An 18,825-nucleotide genomic window follows, 5' to 3' on the forward strand; every position below is an offset into this window, starting at 1 on the left:
TCATGACGTGACCCTCAGAGCTGGAATCTGCGGCTAAAACGCCCATCCCTTATCCCTCATCCACAATGGCCTAGCAAGCCACAAGCCTACTAAAAGGTACTAACTAGGTGCTAACATTGCCCCTAGTGCATGGTATAGTTTCCACATTTCGCCAGATCCAACCGTAATCTGGTACCTTCAGAATCGGCACCTCCTGCCATTTCCATAAGACTCAGTATAGGTTAGAATTGGTTCTCTTTACTTCTAATCGACTGGACTTTGTTAAAAGAGAAGTGAGTGAAGAGGCTTCAGGTTCTAGTATGCTGGCATAAAAACAGAGCTTTTCCTAACTTCCATCAGAGGGCGATGTTACCTCATTCATCACATTGATGTGTCCAGGCTACAAAGTGTAATGTGATGATATGTGGGGGCATTGGTCTGACCTACTGGATCAACCTCAGAAAAGGCATTTGAAGAAGAGTGGAAATCTTGAACTTTTTCATATTTATTCACATTCAAATGAGTCACTCAAGAGATTCTCCAACAGAAACAGAAACGTATACAGTATCTCTGACATACCCCATTCAAACATGGGTTATCTTGAATATCAACAACTATCCTACAGTATAATGGAGAATAGATCAATCATCCAATAAGTCTATTTGTTGCTGATTCTTCATGTTATCAGCAGAAAACATACAGCAACAGCAAGAGCTACTGTCACAGGTGTGTGTAGTTGGACTCAACTCAACTCAAAATGCCATAGTCAACCTTATTCTGATCACAAATCATATAGCCACTGTTTACAAAAGAAGACTTTCAGAAACATACAACTTGTGGAGTGTAAACAAGTAATTGCTTTAAAAGTCTGGTTCCACATCATCTCTATAGGGAGGCTTAAGACTAAAGCAACTCCTATATCCGGTTGGACATGATTCTAGTGTTAAGTCTCCTGAAGAAAGATTTGGTTTTGGACAGCTTGTACTTCTTCCGGTTCTTAGTCTTTTTGTGATAGACCCCATTCCAGTGGTCCTCCTCCTCGTCCCCCACCCACGGTCCCCACGCGCCATCGTTCAGGTCTGGGTCGCCCCTGGGGTCCTCAGAGGGGTACCGCACCGGGACCGAAGTCCGGTTGTAGAACACCAACCGCGCCAGGAGCTCTTTGACCACGTCTGGTCGCTGCTCGGCCAGGTCATAGCGTTCGTACGGGTCTCCACTGATGTTAAAGAGCCATACTGACTTCTTAGGTTCCAGGTGGCGTTCCAGGTTCCACCAGCCATCGGGAAAGCCAGGGAGCATCTGGGGCGGGGTCCAGTCTCCGTATCCGGGGTCCCCGGTCAGGAGCTTCCAGTCGCCTGCGCGGATGGAGGCCTGGATGGCTGTGTTCCAGATGCCATAGCCACTCTGCAGGGAGCCGCTCCGGGCCGGGTTGTAGAGAGGGTCGATGTTATGGAGGATCTCCAGTCGGGGGGACTCCTTCTCCTCACTGATGGCCCCCCACATGTCATACCCATCTAGCCCCTCGGTCTGTGACGCGTTTCCCCCAGCCAACCCAACCAGCGTGGGGTACCAGTCAGTGATGTGCACCAGGGCCTTGCTCACCCTCCTCTTGCGCCTCAGCAGGGGGCTGTGGACGAAGCCCAGCCCCCTCACGCCCCCCTCCCAGTAGGTGCCCTTACGCCCCCTCAGAGGCCAGTTGCTACCCCCGGAGAAGGGCTGGCCTCCGTTGTCAGTGGAGAATATGATGACACTGTTCTGGTAGTAGCCATACTTACGAAGGGCATAGGTCACATTCCTCACCGCTTCGTCTACAGCCGACACCATGGCTGCATATTTCCTCCTGGCCACGTTGCCCAGGCTGCGGTATGGGTAGATGTATTCCCGCGGGGACTGGAGGGGTGTGTGCACCGCCTGGAAGGAGAGGTATATAAACAGAGGCTGTGCCTGAGGGTCGTGGGCAGCTAAGATCTTCCTCACCCTCTGGGTGTACAGATGGGTGGAGTACTTTCCCCCCTGACCCCATGCCACCGTCTCCCCCTCGTGGAGGTCAAAACCACACATCCCTGGGCCGTCACATGACTTGTAGGTGTAGTAATCCACGCTGCCTGTCAAAGAACCGAAGTAGGAGTCAAAGCCTCGGCGGGTGGGCAGGCACTCCTTCTTGTAAAAGCCCAGGTGCCACTTGCCTACCATATGGGTGGAGTAGCCAGCCTCCTGCAGTCTCTGGGGAAGGGTGACCTGGTCAAAGGGAAGGCAGTTGGGCTGACGGGGTCGGATGATGGAGTGCTGCAGGCCAGTGTGGATCTGGTACCTGGGCAGAGGGACACAAAGGCATAAAATGTCTGATCACTCAAGTAATTGACTAACAATGAAAGTAGCCTAATACCCTGACTACACCGCTCGCGTTGCGAAATGAATTTAGAAATCTGTTATTCAATTATTGCACCCACACGGCTGGCGTGCGCCAATGAGCGTCTGCGTTGCCAAGGGCTAAAATAGAAGTCAGTTCTATTTGTGACACAGATCGCGCTGCAAGTCCTGCCTCTTCCATCTCCTCATTGGTTTATAGAAGCAGGTACCAACGTGCCATCTCCTCATTAGTTATACCCACGTGGGTGACTGAAAGACGAACAAGGTCGGTAGAGGTCATGCACCTAATTTATGAATGTTGCCAATTGCAATATAAAGTCCAGAGAAGAAAAAGCCTGGAAGGAGGAGAGAGGACTAGAAACGATTCGGTTGACCGTTTTATGTGTGGATTAATTGTCGGAGTAGAGGACCTTGCGCATTTCAGGTAAAATAACAACTCAATGTTTATATCCCAGGACAAATTAGCTAGCAACAGCAAGCTAGCTAAATGGGACAAATTAGCTAGCAAGTGCAAGCTAGCAAACTAATTTCCAAAAATGTTTAATGCTTTTCGACCTGTCCCCAAATTAATGTAATTTGTTCAGAGTTTGTTTTAATATTTTAACCTGCGTGTCGTGATCGTGTTTGGTATGGGGGGAGAAAATACATTTATGCATGATGGCGTACGCGAGCCGGTTTGGGTTCTGTGTAATCAATGTATCAACTTTGAATGATCAAAAAGTTGAAAAACAGACCGATATATGGATCAACCAACACTGAATTTTAGGATCCAGTGGCATCATTAGGCCTGGAATTCTGGGGCTTCAGCCCTGGATGTTTTTGGTCCAGCCCTTTTTTGGTGGTCAAAAAATATACAAAAAATATATTGCTCAGTTGTGCACCAGGGCCTCCCACTCCTCTTTCTATTCTGGTTAGAGCCAGTTTGCGCTGTTCTGTGAAGAGAGTAGTATACAACATTGTACGAGATCTTCAGTTTCTTAGCAATTTCTCACATGGAATAGCCTTAATTTCTCAGAACAAGAATAGACGGACGAGTTTCAGAAGAAAGTTCCTTGTTTCTGACCATTTTTAGCCTGTAATCGAACCCACAAATGCTGATGCTCCAGATGCTCAACTCGTCTGAAGAAGGTCAGTTTTATTGCTTCTTTAATCAGCACAAAAGTTTTCAGCTGTGCTAACATAATTGCAAAAGGGTTTTCTAATGACCAATTAGCCTTTTAAAATTATAAACTTGGATTAGCTAACACAACGTGCCATTGGAACACAGGAGTGATGGTTGCTGATAATGGGCCTCTGTACGCCTATGTAGATATTCCATTAAAAATCAGCCGTTTCCAGCTACAATAGTCATTTACAACATTAACAATGTCTACACTGTGTTTCTGATCAATTTGATGTTATTTTAATGGACAAACAAAATTATTTTCTTTCAGAAACATGGACATTTCTAAGTGACCCCAAACATTTGAACGGTAATGTATGTGTTCCAGAGTAGAGAGACCCAGCATAGCTACTGCAATTGAGTACTGGCAGTGTCTGCTGTGGCAGGTGGGAAGGTGTAATCTATCTGAAAAATATAGAATCTCTCAATGTTCTAATCTCTCAATGTTCATGTCAAAGCGCACCAAATTCATGAATTTAGTTGAAATTCCTTGTTTGTTTGCCCGGACCCCCCTTACTGGCTTTGGGCTAAGCCACCAATGTCTTCAAATCGTTTAAAACGTCCCTGACAGGATCCATCTATTCATCCATTACTATTGAGGCTACTCGGTATTGGTTACTCCACATTATTCCAACTATAGGGAAAAGATCCTACAGATAAAATACAACAATGCTTAGAAAAAAAGACATAGAGAAAAACATCTGTCTGAATACATCATGAATTAGTTGACTACAAAAGAACAACTCTCTAGGCTACTTCAGATCTGGCGATAAAAGATGCACTTACCTGCCGGTGATCAGCTGACTGCGAGATGGCGTGCATATGGGCTGTATGTAGTAGTTCTCCAGCTTCACTCCATCCGCGGCCAGTTTATCCAGCGTCGGTGTCTGGATGTCGGAGCCGTGGTAACCGATATCGTTGAATCCCTGGTCGTCCGTCATGATGAAGATGATGTGAGGGGGATGCGGTACCGGCGACCGGTCTCGGAAGTTCGGAACTGACTCGCTCTCCACCTGGTTCGGACTCATTAAGTCCCACGACAGGTAGCCGAGACTGAGCAAACTGACCACGGAGAATCCGGTTAGAGCTGACACTGCCATGGTAACTGCGCGCCTTTAAATGTTTAGGCAATCTATAAGTGAAAATATATACCTAATTCGTTGTATAACGTTGTTATAAACGAGAAAAGCATGTTAAAACGATAGGTACAGTATCCCTCTAGCAAAAGTAGACTACACTTTATAGCCTGCACCTAGCGAACAGGTTTGATCTCTCCTCGCGCTATGATGATGATGTCCACGAACCTTGTGCGTAATGATCAGAGATATATACTACCTACATACCTTTTGCTGACGTGTCTTAAAATGTTGTTTAAGACTCCTTACAAAACATTCCTCTTTCCACAGTGGTAGTATTAACCCCACCCGAATGAGTTTGCCCTGGCTCATTAAAATAACCCACTATTCACAGACCAACACAACATCTTTTGGATGTCTTTTTTTGGTCATTTTTTGTTTATTTAAACGTCCACGGACGTTGATTTTTTTTTTGTACAGACCGGCTTTGATTTTGCCCAAACATAGATGTCTATCTTTGGTTCAGATTTGGTCGGTCTAGACCAGCCTTGATTTGGGCCAAACATGGAAGTCTATGACTGGTCTGGACCAAAACAATTATTTTGAAATTTTTCAATAAATGTGCATTCTTTCAGCTACTTTTAAGTTAATACCTGCTGCAGTCAACTTGTGCTATACATTAGGAGATAAAGCAGATTGTAGGCTCAGCCCTAATTTATGTGCTCTTTGTTACCTGGAGTTGCATGGCAAATGGTCAAGGAAGACAAGGAATGGAACGAAGGACAAATGCCCAAGGACTAGTCAGCCCTTCCCCATCTGAAGGGCCAAAATGTACAGTATTCAGAGGACTGACTATACAATGTGATAGATACCAAACATGGATACTATAGTATTATTCTATCTTAAAAATGTGTTCTTAACTGACTTGCCTAGTTAAATGAAGGTAAACATTTTTTTTTAAATCAGATAAATCTGATGCTATCTGTATGAATGTATTATCTCAGTGGTAACTTGTACTCTGATTTACCCTATGCAAAAAGGTTTTATGGTCTTCTTAGGAATTCTGTCTCATTCACATTGGTCCCATCCCCCACACAAGCCTTTTACATGCTGTGACCCCCTCTGGAGATTGGGCCTTGGTGGTCAGGTTACACTGGAAACTTGGTATCGTTTGATTGGTCAAGGGTGGTTGGTTTTAGGTTATGCCTTCAGATGTTCTAAATGGAATTAAATGGCTTTGTTCTTTCTCCTGTATCCAGTCCATGGAGGAAGGTTGTATGTTCAATTCTCATGTCCTAGGCGTCTGGCTCCGTATGCATCTCTTTGTTCGTGCTTTGTCTTCTAAGTTAACCTTAGGATCTACACTGAACAAATATATAAACGCAACATGCAACAATTTCAAAGATTTTACTGAGTTACAGTTCATATAAGGAAATCAGTCAATTTAAATAAATTCATTAGGCCCTAATCTATGGATTTCACATGACTGGGGATACAGATTTGCTTCTGTTGGTCACAGATACCTTAAAAAAATGTGTGACATAGATCAGAAAAACAGTCAGAGTCTGGTGTGACCATTATTTGCCTTGCGCAGCGCAACACATATCCTTCTCATAAAGTTGATCAGGCTGTTGATTGTGGCCTGTGGAATGTTGTCCCACTCCTCTTCAATGGTTGTGCGAAGTTGCTGGATATTGGCAGGAACTGGAACGTGCTATCGTACACGTCGATCCCGAGCATCCTAAATATGTTCTACGGGTGACATGTCTGGTGAGTATGCAGGTCATAGAACTGGGACATTTTCAGCTCCCAGGAATTGTGTACAGATCCTTGCGACATGGGGCAATGCATTATCATGCTGAAACATGATATGAGGTGATGGCAGTGGATGAATGGCCCGACAATGGGCCTCGGGATCTCGTCACGGTATCTCTGCATTCAAATTGCCATCGATAAAATGCAATTGTGTTCATTGTCCATAGCTTATGATTGGTCTGCTGTTGTGAGGCCGGTTGGACGTTCTGCCAAATTTTCGAAAACGATGTTGGAGGTGGCTTATGGTAGAGAAATTAACATCAAATTCTCGGCCATTAGAATGTCACATGCACTGAAAGACAGGTGTAGACTTCACCGTAAAATGCTTACTTACGAGCCCTTTTCCAACAATGCTAAGTTAAAAAAGTAAGAAAAGTAAAATAAATAAACAAGGAAATAGTAACATGTTAAAATAACAATAACGAGACTATATACAAGGATTACTGTTACTGAGTCAATGTGCAGGGGTACGAGGCAGTTGAGATAATTGAGGTAATATACTGCATGTAGATGTACTGTATGTAGGGGTAGAAGTGACTAGGCAATCAGGATATAATAAACAGAGTAGCAGTAGCTAATGTGAAAAGTGTGAGTGTGTACGTGTGGTGTCAATATGCAGTTGTGTGTGTGTGTGTTTTGTGTGTGAGCCTATGTTGTGTGTGTGTGTGTGTGTGTGTGTGTGGGAGTGTCAGTGTAGTATATGTGTGTGTGGGTAGAGTCCAGTGAGTGTGCAAAGAGCCGGTGTAAAAGAGTCCATGCAAATAAAAAAGGGGTCAACGCAAATAGTCAGGGTGGCCATGTTGTTCAGGAGCCTTTCAGGCTGGCCATGTTGTTCAGGAGCCTTTCAGGCTGGCCATGTTGTTCAGGAGCTGTTCAGGAGCCTTTCGGTCCTAGACTTGGCGCTCCGGTACAGCTTGCGGTGCGGTAGCAGAAAGAACAGTCTATGACTTTGGTGGCTGGAGTCTGACAATTTTTAGGGCCTTCCTCTGACACCGCCTGGTATATAGGTCCTGGATAGCAGGGAGCTCTGCCCCATGATGTACTGGGCCGTACACACTACTCTCTGTATCGCCTTACAGTCGGATGCCAAGCAGTTGCCATACCAAACGGTGATGCAGCCAGTCAAGATGCTCTCAATGGTGCAGCTGTATAACGTTTTGAGGAACTGAGGGCCCACGCCAAATATTTTCAGCCTATTGAAGGGGAAGAGGAATTTTTATTTATTTATTTTTATATAACCAGGCAAATCAGTTAAGAACAAATTCTTATTTGCAATGACGGCTTACCCCGGCCAAACCCTAACCCGGATGACGCTGGGCCAAATATGCGTCGCCCTATTGGCTCCCAATCAAGGCCGGTTGTGATACAGCCTGGAATCAAATCAGGGTTTGTAGTGACACCTCAAGCACTGAGATGCAGTGCCTTAGAACACTGCGCCACTTGGGAGCCCACTCATTGTCCTGTTGGAAGGTGAACCTACACCCCATTCTGAGGTCCTGAGCTCTCTGGAGCAGGTTTTCATCAATAATATTTCCCTCGATCCAGTCTCCCAGTCCCTGCCACTGAAAAACATCCCCACACCATGATACTGCCACCACCCTGCTTCACGGTAGGGATGGTGCCACGTTTCCTCCAGACATGACTCTTGGCATTCAGGCCAAGGAGTTCAATCTTGGTTTCATCAGACCAGAGAATCTTCTTTCTCAAGGTCTAAGGATCCTTTAGGTGCTTTTTGGTCAACTCCAAGCAGGCTGTCATGTGCCTTTTACTGAGGAGTAGTTTCCATTTCACCACTCTACCATAAGATCCTGATTGGTGGAGTGCTGCAGAGATGGCTGTCCTTGCTGCAGAGAAGGTACTCCCATCTCCACAGAAGAACTCTGGAGCTCTGTCAGAGTGTCCATTGGGTTCTTGGTCACCTCCCTGACCAAGGCCATTCTCCCTCAATTGCTCAGTTTGGAAGGGCAGCCAGCTCTAGGAAGAGTCTTTGTGGTCCAATCAATTGAATTTACCACAGGTGGACTCCAATCAAGTTGTAAAAACATATCAAGGATGATCAAGGAAACAGGATGCACCAGAGGTCAATTTTGAATCTCATAGCAAAGGGTCTGAACACTTATGTAAATAAGGTATTTCTGTTTAGATTTTTTTTATACATTTGCAAACATTCTAAAAACCTGTTTTCGCTTTGTCATTATGGTATATTCTGCATAGATTGATGAGGATTTACATATTTAAATCCATTTTAGAATAAGGCTGTAACGTTACAAAATGCAGAAGAAGTCAAGGGGTCTGAATGCTTTCTGAATGCACTGTAATTCTGTAGTGATTCATGTGTATGAATTCATGTAAAAAATTAAGTCTAATATTTTCTCTGAATTATAGACACAGTCTAAGAATCCCAAACACTAGGAAAACATGATATGGGCCCGGGGGGTTCTTGGGGAGCTGTGATTAGGCTGGGGCCCCTAAACCCACGACACAATCACAGACAGTGTTCCCCACTCAGCTCCGCTCACAGACCCTCTTTCATTATCCCTGCTATTTTACGAGGGCTGCAGAGCTGGGGGAGAAAGAGCAAGACTCACAGATCCAGAGTACATACAGCCGACCTGATAACATCTCCTACCAGGCTTCTGAAAGAGCCACTTACAAATCACAGACACCCATCCTGCAGGAAAACTTGGAAACTGGAGTTCTGATCTGTGGTCACTTCACCAGTTCAATAGGTTTGAAGGGGATTTTACAGAGTTCCATTCACTGAGAGAGCAACTGTTGTGCAGCTCACAGACTAACGGGTATAGTAGACACCGACAGAGGGTTAGATGGGTGAAAATATTAGTTTAATTGTAAGCTCTTTCATATATTGTGATATGTGGTCCAATCACTTGTTCCAATCAGACTAAGGCCCACAAATGCACAGCAGAACCTCAAATGATAACAGGTCAAAGAGGTCAACATATTTAAGAAAATCAAAACCTATTTTTGAGTTTGGCAGTGTAGATGTTGATAGTGGTTTAAAGAGAGAAATGCAGGCACGTTGGCCAATGGTTAGCCCAGGGGACGTGTAAGACCGCCTTAAAGGGAATGAAATTGAAGCGCGGGAAGTTTACTTAGCAGAAAATACATTTTACTCTGCAGTCAGGGCTGGCCTGGTCTGAGGGTGAGTTTAAGGCAGGTCAAAGCAGAAGAGAGTGAGAGAGAAAAAGGAGAGAGGTGTACCTGAGGTGTACGTTTCCTTGTTTATTTATGTATAACTTTCCTAGAGGGACTGGGAGAGGCTTGGAATGCCGGTAAAGAGGGTCATCTTAGCGAACCGCAGAACCAAAGACCTGCTACCAAATCAGAATCTATACAGGCATCAGCGGAACGAGAGAGGACATTGACACAGTACATTTCATCTTTTAAATGTCATTGTACATTTTGCTGTAACTGAAAGTGAAAGAGTGGGCTCAGATACATAGAATAATACAGAAAGAAAGAGAGAGAGAGACAGATAAATGGAGAATGTGTTTGTCTCTGTGGGATCACTGTGGAGGGTTTGAAGATGTGGGGGTTCACACTGTGATACAGCAACACTGCCATCTATTTCCTGTGTTTGAGGGGTGCAAAATCCAGTTGTTACTGAAATATTGCTGGATTGATGACTTACATTTTGTTCTGGTGACCCTTTACCACTCTTGTGCTGTGTTTTAATGGTAGAGGTTCTTACACGTCCCCTGGGCTAACCATTGGCTGACGTGCCCACATTTCTCTCTTCAAACCACTATCAACATCTACATTGCCAAACTCAAAAATATTTTTTTCTTCAAAAAGGTTGAACTCTTTCAACTGTTATCACTTCAGGTTATGCTGTGCATTTGTGGGCCATAGTCTGATTGGAACAAGTGATTGGACCACATATCACGATATACTGTATGATAGAGCTTACAATAGTCAAACTAACCTTTTCACACATCTAACTCTCCGTCAGAATAGCCTCAATTCGTCGGTGAATGGACTCTACAAGGTGTCGATAGCGTTCCACAGGGATGCTGGCCCATGTTGACTCCAATGCTTCCCATGGTTGTGTCAAGTTGGCTGGATGTCCTTTGGGTGGTGGACCATTCTTGACACGCATGGGAAACTGTTGAGTGTGACACAAACTGGTGTGCCTGGCACCTACTACCATACACCGTTCAAAGCCCCTTAAATATTTTGTCTTGCCCATTCATGGCACACATATACAATCCATGTATCAATCCATGTCTCAGTTGTCTCAAGGCTTAAAAATCCTTATTTAACCAGTCTCCTCCCCTTCATCTACACTGACTGAAGTGGATTTAACAAGTGACATCAATAAGGGATCATAGCTTTCACCTTGATACTCCTGGTGAGTCTATGTCATGGAAAGAGTAGGTGTCCTTAATGTTTTCTTTACTCAGTGTATATGCAAATGAGGCACATACAATTTTCTTTATTTTATCACAAGGTATTTTTTTTAAAGACCTGATATAGTAAGAAAACGTATGTATGAGAGCATCATAAGAAAAACGTGTGAAATTGTACAATAAATTGAATGCCTGAATTCCCACCAAAATACCTGAACTCCATTCATTATTAGTTCGTGCCAGTACAATGTTTTATGTGCTATTATTCAGTCAATATCTGGTGGGTTGAAGTATCCTCATCCATTGTACAACTGTTGCATTTATTAGAATTGCTTTCAAATCTTTTAACAATTTTGATGAACGTTCCTACTGTAATATGCCAGGAAAATGATCCGCTCCTCATGCTAAAACAATATCACACCAGCAACGCACGCACGCACGCACACACTGAGGGAGCTGTGGAATGCTCTGAGAGTAAACACCAACATCACCAGAATCAACATTAGTCCTCAAACCCCCTAACCCCAGCCACAACCCCACCCAAAGACAACTGAGGCCCAAAGAGCCAGGGTGAGGATGAGGAGGAGATGTCAGGGTTGACATCATGATGAAGGCTGATGAAGGCCTTTAAAAAACATCTAACTGCCAACAATAATTCCACTGATAATTCTACCATATTAGTCAAAACGAAGAGTTACTATGTTTGAGGACAGTATGACAGATACCTTACAATGCCCGCGAAAACAACTTTACTCGACCCCAGACACTTGAGTAATTAGAGTATCTGGTTTCTGAGAGGTATTTTTGTGTGTTTGTTTGCTATATTTTCATCCTGTCAAACTGTGTTCTTACACAATATCGAAATATGAGAGACAAATATAGAGGTTCAAAAATAATACTTGCAAACAACAGGCATGTAGGCTACCACATATAGCATGATTCATGTCAGTAGATAGGTTTCCATCCAATTGGCGACTTTCATGTGATTATTCAAAAATGGGCATAATGAAAATATGCACATTTTCCCAGCAGTGGTGTGTTTCCACCAAACTTGTAACGTCTGCTTCCAACTCACAACCTCAAACAAGTAGATCCCCTAAACGCAGCTCACTTTCCAGCCCAATTTCCAACTCGCACCCTCAAACACCTAGATCCCCTGAACGCAGCTCACTCTCCAGATCCCAATCACCTGAATTCTATTCACCTGTTCACACACCTGTATGTCATTATCACACACTATTTAGTTCAGTTCTTTGCACCCCATCACTATGAGTTTTTTTTTTTTTTTTTGAGATACACATCTTTCTGAGCACTGGGTTTCCTGTGGTGTACTCCTCCTGTGTATGATAGTTTTTGCCTGCCTCACTAATGACGTCTTTTGTCTATTCCCTGCCTGTACCTTAGCTTATCGAATTTCCTGTTGTTTACCTATTGCCTGATCTCATGTACTATGTTACTAGCCTTTTCCCTGCCTGTACTGTTGTCCTTTTCGACCCCCTGTGCATGACCTTCTGCCTGCCCCTGCCCCTGGACCCAGCTACCTGCCGCCTCCTGTTGTCCTTTCCAATAAACACCTGCTGTGCCCTGCGCTTGAAACCAACTCTCTGCCTCCCTCGTGTTCATTACAAAACTGACTTGTTGCGGATAAATAGCAGTGCATATTGACGTAGTGCACTTAAAAGGTACTTTTTCCGCTGAAGTTATCTAAAGTTAAATGTGCTCCCATCACATTTTCAACTCTACCGATGGTTTTGTCACTATGTTGCATTAAATAGAAAATGTATCTACTCTGGTCTTGGAACTAGCGCTCAAGCCAATAGCTTGCAGATACAGTGCGGGTATGTTAGCCTACATTGTGAGATTATTATTTTAATTGTCAAACGACAGCCACGCATCGATCATAATGTCACCAAAATAAGACCCTCAATATTTATTGGAAAGGAGCATCCAGCTCATCACTGTGCACTTTCACCACCCTGTGACGTTCATCATAATTTATTTAATCTGCAACTCCTGTAGCGGGCCGGGCGTGCGGCTGGCATCCGGGTTGGATGCGCTGCTGTGTTAAGAAGCAGTGCGGCTTGGTTGGGTTGTGTATCGGAGGACGCATGACTTTCAACCTTCGTCTCTCCCAGAGCCCGTACGGGAATTGTAGCAATGAGGCAAGATAGTAGCTACTAAAACAATTGGATACCACGATATTGGGGAGAAAAAGGGGTAAAAATTTGTTTTAAAAAACAAAAAAGTCTCTTTAACCTTTACAAAGTCAACTTGCTACTGCAAATTACCGTCTACAGTGCATTCGGTAAGTATTCGGACCCCTTGACTATTTCCACATGGTGTTACATGGTGTTACCTTATTCTAAAATTTATTAAATATATCAATCGAATTTTTGCAAATGTATAAAAAATACAAAACTGAAATATGTTTACTTAAGTATTCAGACTCTTGTACTGTGTACTTTGTTGAAGCACCTTTGGCAGTGATTACAGCCTTTGAGTATTCTTGGGTATGACGCTACAAGCTTGGTACACCTGTATTTGGGGAGCTCTGTCAGGTTGGATGGGGAGCGTCGCTGCACTGCTATTTTCAGGTCTCTCCAGAGATGATCGATCAGGTTCAAGTCCAGGCTCATTCAGAGGCTTGTCCCGAAGCCACTCCTGCATCGTCTAGGCTGTGTGCTTAGGGTTGTTGTCCTGTTGGAAGGTGAACCTTTGCCCTAGTCTGAGGTCCTGAGCACACTGGAGCAGGTTTTCATCAAGGATCTCTCTGTACTTTGCTCTGTTTATCTTTCCCTCAATATTGAATAGTGATGCACCGATATTAAATTTTTGGCCGATACCGATATCTGATATTTTCCTTGCCAAAAAATATGGTAACGATAACCGATTTATAAAAGAAAATTGCGGCCATTTGAGCATTCTAGTACAGTTTAATAGTTAACACACGCACACATGGACGCAGCGGTCTAAGGCACGGCATCTCAGTGTAAGAGGCGTCACTACAATCCCTGGTTCGAATCCAGGCTGTATCACATCCGGCCGTGATTGGGAGTCCCATAGGGCGGCGCACAATTGGCCCAGCATTGTCCGGGGTAGGCCATCATTGTAAATACGATTTTTATTCTTAACTGACTTACCTAGTTAAGTAAAGGTTACACACACACCACACTGACCAAAAAGTTATTTTGTTGGCATTTACGTATGTCCCCATTACCAGTAAAACATCATCAAAACCTATTTCTTTCACTTACTTGCTGTGCTGTTTCGTTATTCATTTGTTCAGTCATTTCATTCTTAACCAGGATTCCATCGTACATTTCATCATACACTGTGTCCCTTTCTATCTTGTTCAGCTGTGTATGTAACATTTCACATAAACCCTGTTTCTTGTCTGCATCCTTGTACATAGCATCGAGCATGGTGGTGACACAGTAAAGAGAGAATAGCACCGAATCGCTTGTTCACAGCCCGTGTCAGCAGTTTTGTTGAGCAGGCTTTTCAATCCCATGACAGAGGGTATCACGTCTGATGCGGGCGCAGTTGATCTTATTTCTTGAGTCAGTTGTTCGAATGGAGCTAGCTAGTGTGTTCATGTTTCCAAGTTTCAAACATGTTCTCAAATGCCATTGAAATGGCAGCAGCGGTATGGCTTTCTTTAGTACGAAATCCTCGACGACCCACTGTGTTGTCAGACTCAGCATGCTCATGGGGCTGATATCGCTGGTCCAAATGTCAGTCGTGAAGCTAATAGCAGTGACGCTATTGCTGTGTAACTCCGGTAGGGCAACATCTGAAAAAAAGCGCACTTGGTAGTGTGTACCGGTGCACAACCAGTCGGCGAAAGCCAACATCACCTATGACAGAGAACGGTTGATTGGCAAGGGCAATTAATTCCACTATCTTGGAGTTAATGGATTTCGCCTTTGAGTTGTCTCGCTGAAATGTTCTTACTCTTTCAAATGACTGCTCGACTTGTTGACTGCTCGAGCCACACAGCAGACATTGTGGGCTAGGTTAGGAATGCTGTGTTACACTTGTAACACACTTGTAAATTGTATGTTGTGTCATTACATCATGTACCTACGTTATATAGATATGCACGTCAGCTTTGACATCGGTTTTGCACATCGGTGTTAAACTAGACATCGGGCTGATGTTGGCATTTTTAAGATAATATTTTTTTATTATTATTATTTTTTTCACCTTTATTTAACCAGGTAGGCTAGTTGAGAACAAGTTCTCATTTGCAACTGCGACCTGGCCAAGATAAAGCATAGCAGTGTGAACAGACAACACAGAGTTACACATGGAGTAAACAATAAACAATAAACAAGTCAATAACATAGTTGGGAAAAAAAGAATCTATATACATTGTGTGCAAAAGGTATGAGGAGGTAGGCAATAAATAGGCCATAGGAGTGAATAATTACAATTTATCAGATTAACACTGGAGTGATAAATGATTAGATGAACATGTTGCAGGTAGAGATACTGGTGTGCAAAAGAGCAGAAAAGTAAATCAAATAAAAACAGTATGGGGATGAGGTAGGTAAATTGGATGGGCTATATACCGATGGACTATGTACAGCTGCAGCGATCGGTTAGCTGCTCAGATAGCAGATGTTTAAAGTTGGTGAGGGAGATAAAAGTCAATATCATCCGATTCCGATATGTTCACAGATATATTGTGCATCCCTAATCCTGACTAGTCTCCCAGTCCTTGTTTCTCATGGTCTGAGAGTCTTTAGGTGCCTTTTGGAAAACTCCAAGCGGGTTGTCATGTGCCTTTTACTGAGGTGTGACTTCCGTCCAGCCACTCTACCATAAAGGCCAGATTGATGGAGTGCTGCAGAGATGGCTGGCTTCTGGGTTGCTTAGTTTGGCAGGGCAGCCAGCTCTAGGAAGAGTCTTTGTGGTTCCAAACTTCTTCCATTTAACAATAGGGCAGTGTCCGGGTTTGTCTGGGGTAAGCAGTCATTGTAAATAAGAATTTGTTCTTAACTGACTTACCTAGTTAAATAAAGGTAAAAAAAAAAAAAATGTTGGAGGCCACTGTGTTCTTGTGGACCTTCAATGCTGCAGTCATTCTTTTGGCACCCTTCCCCACATCTGTGCCTCTTAGCAATCCTGTCTCTGAGCTCTACAGACAATTCCTTACGCCTCATGGCTTGGTTTTTGCTTTGACATGCACTGTCAACTGTGGGACCATATAAACAGGTGTGTGCCTTTCCCAATCAAATGAATTTACCACAGGTGGACTCCAATCAAATTGTAGAAAACTTCTAGGAAACAGGATGCACCTGAGCAAAATTTCGAGCCACATAGGAAAGGGTCTGAATATTTATGTAAATAAGGTATTTCTTATTTTGTATAAATTATCAAAAATGTCTAAACCTGTTTTCACTTTGTTATTATGTGTAGATTGATAAAGAACTTTTTAAAATTTAATACAATTTAGAATAAGGCTGTAAGGTAACAAAATGTCAAGGGGTCTGAATACTTTAACGCACTGTACATTAATGGTGTCAGAAGTGGAATCTGAACCCACACCAAACACCGTACAGTATTCATCATGCACTTATTCCATCTCATCCACTTCATGTTTGTCTTGGTCTCTACAATTAGCAGACCAGTGTGAACCGCTTCGTTCAAAAATACGAGATTTTTAAAGATGGCCCCGAGATACTAACTAGACCAACACTTCAAAGCAGGGCCAAACAGCCAAGAGAAGGATTTACTACAGAAGTCTTTAAAAAACACTGTTTTATTGGTTTCAATGGGATATTGAGGATTAAGTGTATTATCAATAAAGACTAAATGAGTTACACCGTTTGACGTTAAAAATGGTTATTGATGTCATACACATTAAGAACTTCAACGTTTCACTTTTTATTTGTTTGTTTATTGGCACAACAACTTGTGTATTTCTGGAGTTAAATGAACAAGATCCTTTACATCTTTAACACAAAAAAATGAAAAGTTTCCCTTTGCTACTTCTAAATGAACAAAGGATATGAACGCAGAACCATGACCCTATTTTATTTAAAGGAGAACTCATGAATGGAAAATTCAAAAGTCTGAAACACTTTCTTGACACAAATCGACCCACCACAGTTAGTAACACACAGCTTGCTTTTGCCTACTCTGACAAAGGCCTGGAAGACATACTGCATTGACATTAATCTCTATCCCATTTTATCTGGTAACATTTTATTTTTTGACTCTGAGAGCAAATAAGGCGTAGTAAAAGACAACATGACCTTGTGTGGGTTGGTTTCTTAATGAGGACAGGAGTTTGAGATACGACGGACTCATCAAAGATCCTTTAGTTTACTGTTACCCGTCTCACACATATCCCTCCATCACTTTACTACCATTAGCAGTTTTCATTTCTTTACTTTCTAAGAAAACGTGGGGACATGAAAGGAAGTAATTCAATGAAAAGTTAGTAGTGAGCTGTTGTGCTCTGTGTTGGTAGCCACCAGATGTAGCGTTTGGCAGAGGGAGAGACGCTGTTATTAAATACAGCTGCGCCGAACACTACCCCCTTTCTAATCAACGCAGCACTGCCAGTAAACCTGCACATTGCTCTCTCTCTCTCGCTCTCTCTCTCTCTCTCTCTCTCTTTCCCCCTTTCAACCATTTTTCTTTCCTTATTGTTTTTGGAAGGTTCTGAGACGACTGGATAGAAGTTTGTTCTCTTCCTTTCTTCACTCCTACCTCCAGCCAAGTGTTTTTTTTGGATGATGTTTGTTATATGCATCTAAGTACTGTCACTTTGTCAGTCAGGCGACCTTGGATCCTGGCTGATACCTATTATGAAATGGTGTTAAGCAAGAAGAGATATCTTGTTGTCAACATTACTTTATCAAATGTGAACGAGGGAATGGACATGATTCAAATAAGGGAAAGTTAATCTCACTCTCTCTCTCCCTTTCTCCCTTCTGTGTCTTTCAAGCGCTATATATACACAAGTATGTGGACACCCCTTCAAATTAGTGGATTCGGCTATTTCAGCCACACCCCTTGCTGACAGGTGTATAAAATTGAGCTCACAGCTATATAATCTCAATTGACAAACACTGACAGTAGAATGGCCTTACTAAAGAGCTCAGTGACTTTCAACATCATAGGATGCCACCTTTCCAACAAGTCAGTTTGTCAAATTTCTGCCTGTTAGAGCTGCCCCGGTCAACTGTAAGTGCTGTTATTGTGAAGTGGAAACGTCTAGGAGCAACAACGGCTCAGCCGTGAAGTGGTAGGCCAAACAAGCTCACAGAACGGGGCCGCCGAGTGCTGAAGCGCGTAGTGCGTAAAAACGGTCTGTCGTAAGTTGTAACACTCACTACCAAGTTCCAAACTGCCTCTGGAAGCAACGTCAGCACAAGAACTGTTCGTCAAGAGCTTCATGAAATGGGTTTCCATGGCCGAGCAGCCGCACACAAGCCTAAGCTACAGGTTAATTACCTGTAGAAAGCAAGAGCGGTAGCCGGGACTTGAGTGGCTTGAATCTAGGAATGTGATGTATATTTACTTCCGTTAAACAGACGTCCATTTAGAAGGGTAACCTGAATGAACAAGCTCAGTCCCTCAGTGTGTTTCATACAATCACAGCAAGTGGGAACGCTCCCCCAGGTCTCCAGTCTCGTTCTGTGTCTACTACTCAGGAACTATGTGTAGGGGTGTCGAAGCAGCATAAAGCACTCTATATCACACACTATATGCACACACACCTAAATAAAATATTCCATTTCCAGTTTTACCACAATTAGTTCTTCTATAAAACTTTGATGGCCTAACCAATGAACATAGCGGAAATGGAAGCTGAGTTCGCATTGCAGTTCTCCATGACCAACCATTTAATCGCTCCATAACACGCGCGTGTTTGTGTGTGTTTGTGTGTGTGTGTGTGCGTGCGTGCAGGATAGGGTTGGAATGGAGAGGTGGTGAATTCAAGCTGGTTAAGACCTACTGTCAGGTTTGGCGCTGTATTTGGAATACACACTGCTTTCCATTTCTGGTTTCGCCTCCATCCTCCATGAATGGGTCT

General features: G+C 43.3%; 1 protein-coding gene across 1 annotated transcript; it reads right to left on the minus strand.

Moving 5' to 3' along the window:
* Nucleotides 1-486: 486 nt before the first annotated feature.
* On the minus strand, nt 487-4,797 carry LOC115131145 (arylsulfatase I-like). The gene is made up of 2 exons (XM_029662738.2): nt 4,298-4,797; nt 487-2,290 (listed from the first exon to the last, which is right to left on the minus strand). Exons 1-2 carry the CDS (start codon nt 4,609-4,611, stop codon nt 895-897), a joined length of 1,710 nt encoding a protein of 569 aa, XP_029518598.1. The 5' UTR covers nt 4,612-4,797; the 3' UTR covers nt 487-894.
* Nucleotides 4,798-18,825: the final 14,028 nt, after the last annotated feature.

The sequence above is a fragment of the Oncorhynchus nerka genome, linkage group LG6, assembly GCF_034236695.1.
Source record: "Oncorhynchus nerka isolate Pitt River linkage group LG6, Oner_Uvic_2.0, whole genome shotgun sequence".
NCBI classification, from domain to species: Eukaryota; Metazoa; Chordata; class Actinopteri; order Salmoniformes; family Salmonidae; genus Oncorhynchus; species Oncorhynchus nerka.

Excerpts from the sequence above, each read along its gene's own strand:
- LOC115131145 (XM_029662738.2), bottom strand. The coding sequence starts at position 4,611 with ATGGCAGTGTCAGCTCTAACCGGATTCTCCGTGGTCAGTTTGCTCAGT. Across the intron at positions 2,291-4,297 it reads AGTCAGCTGATCACCGGCAG|GTACCAGATCCACACTGGCC; the intron begins GTAAGTGCATCT and ends CCCTCTGCCCAG.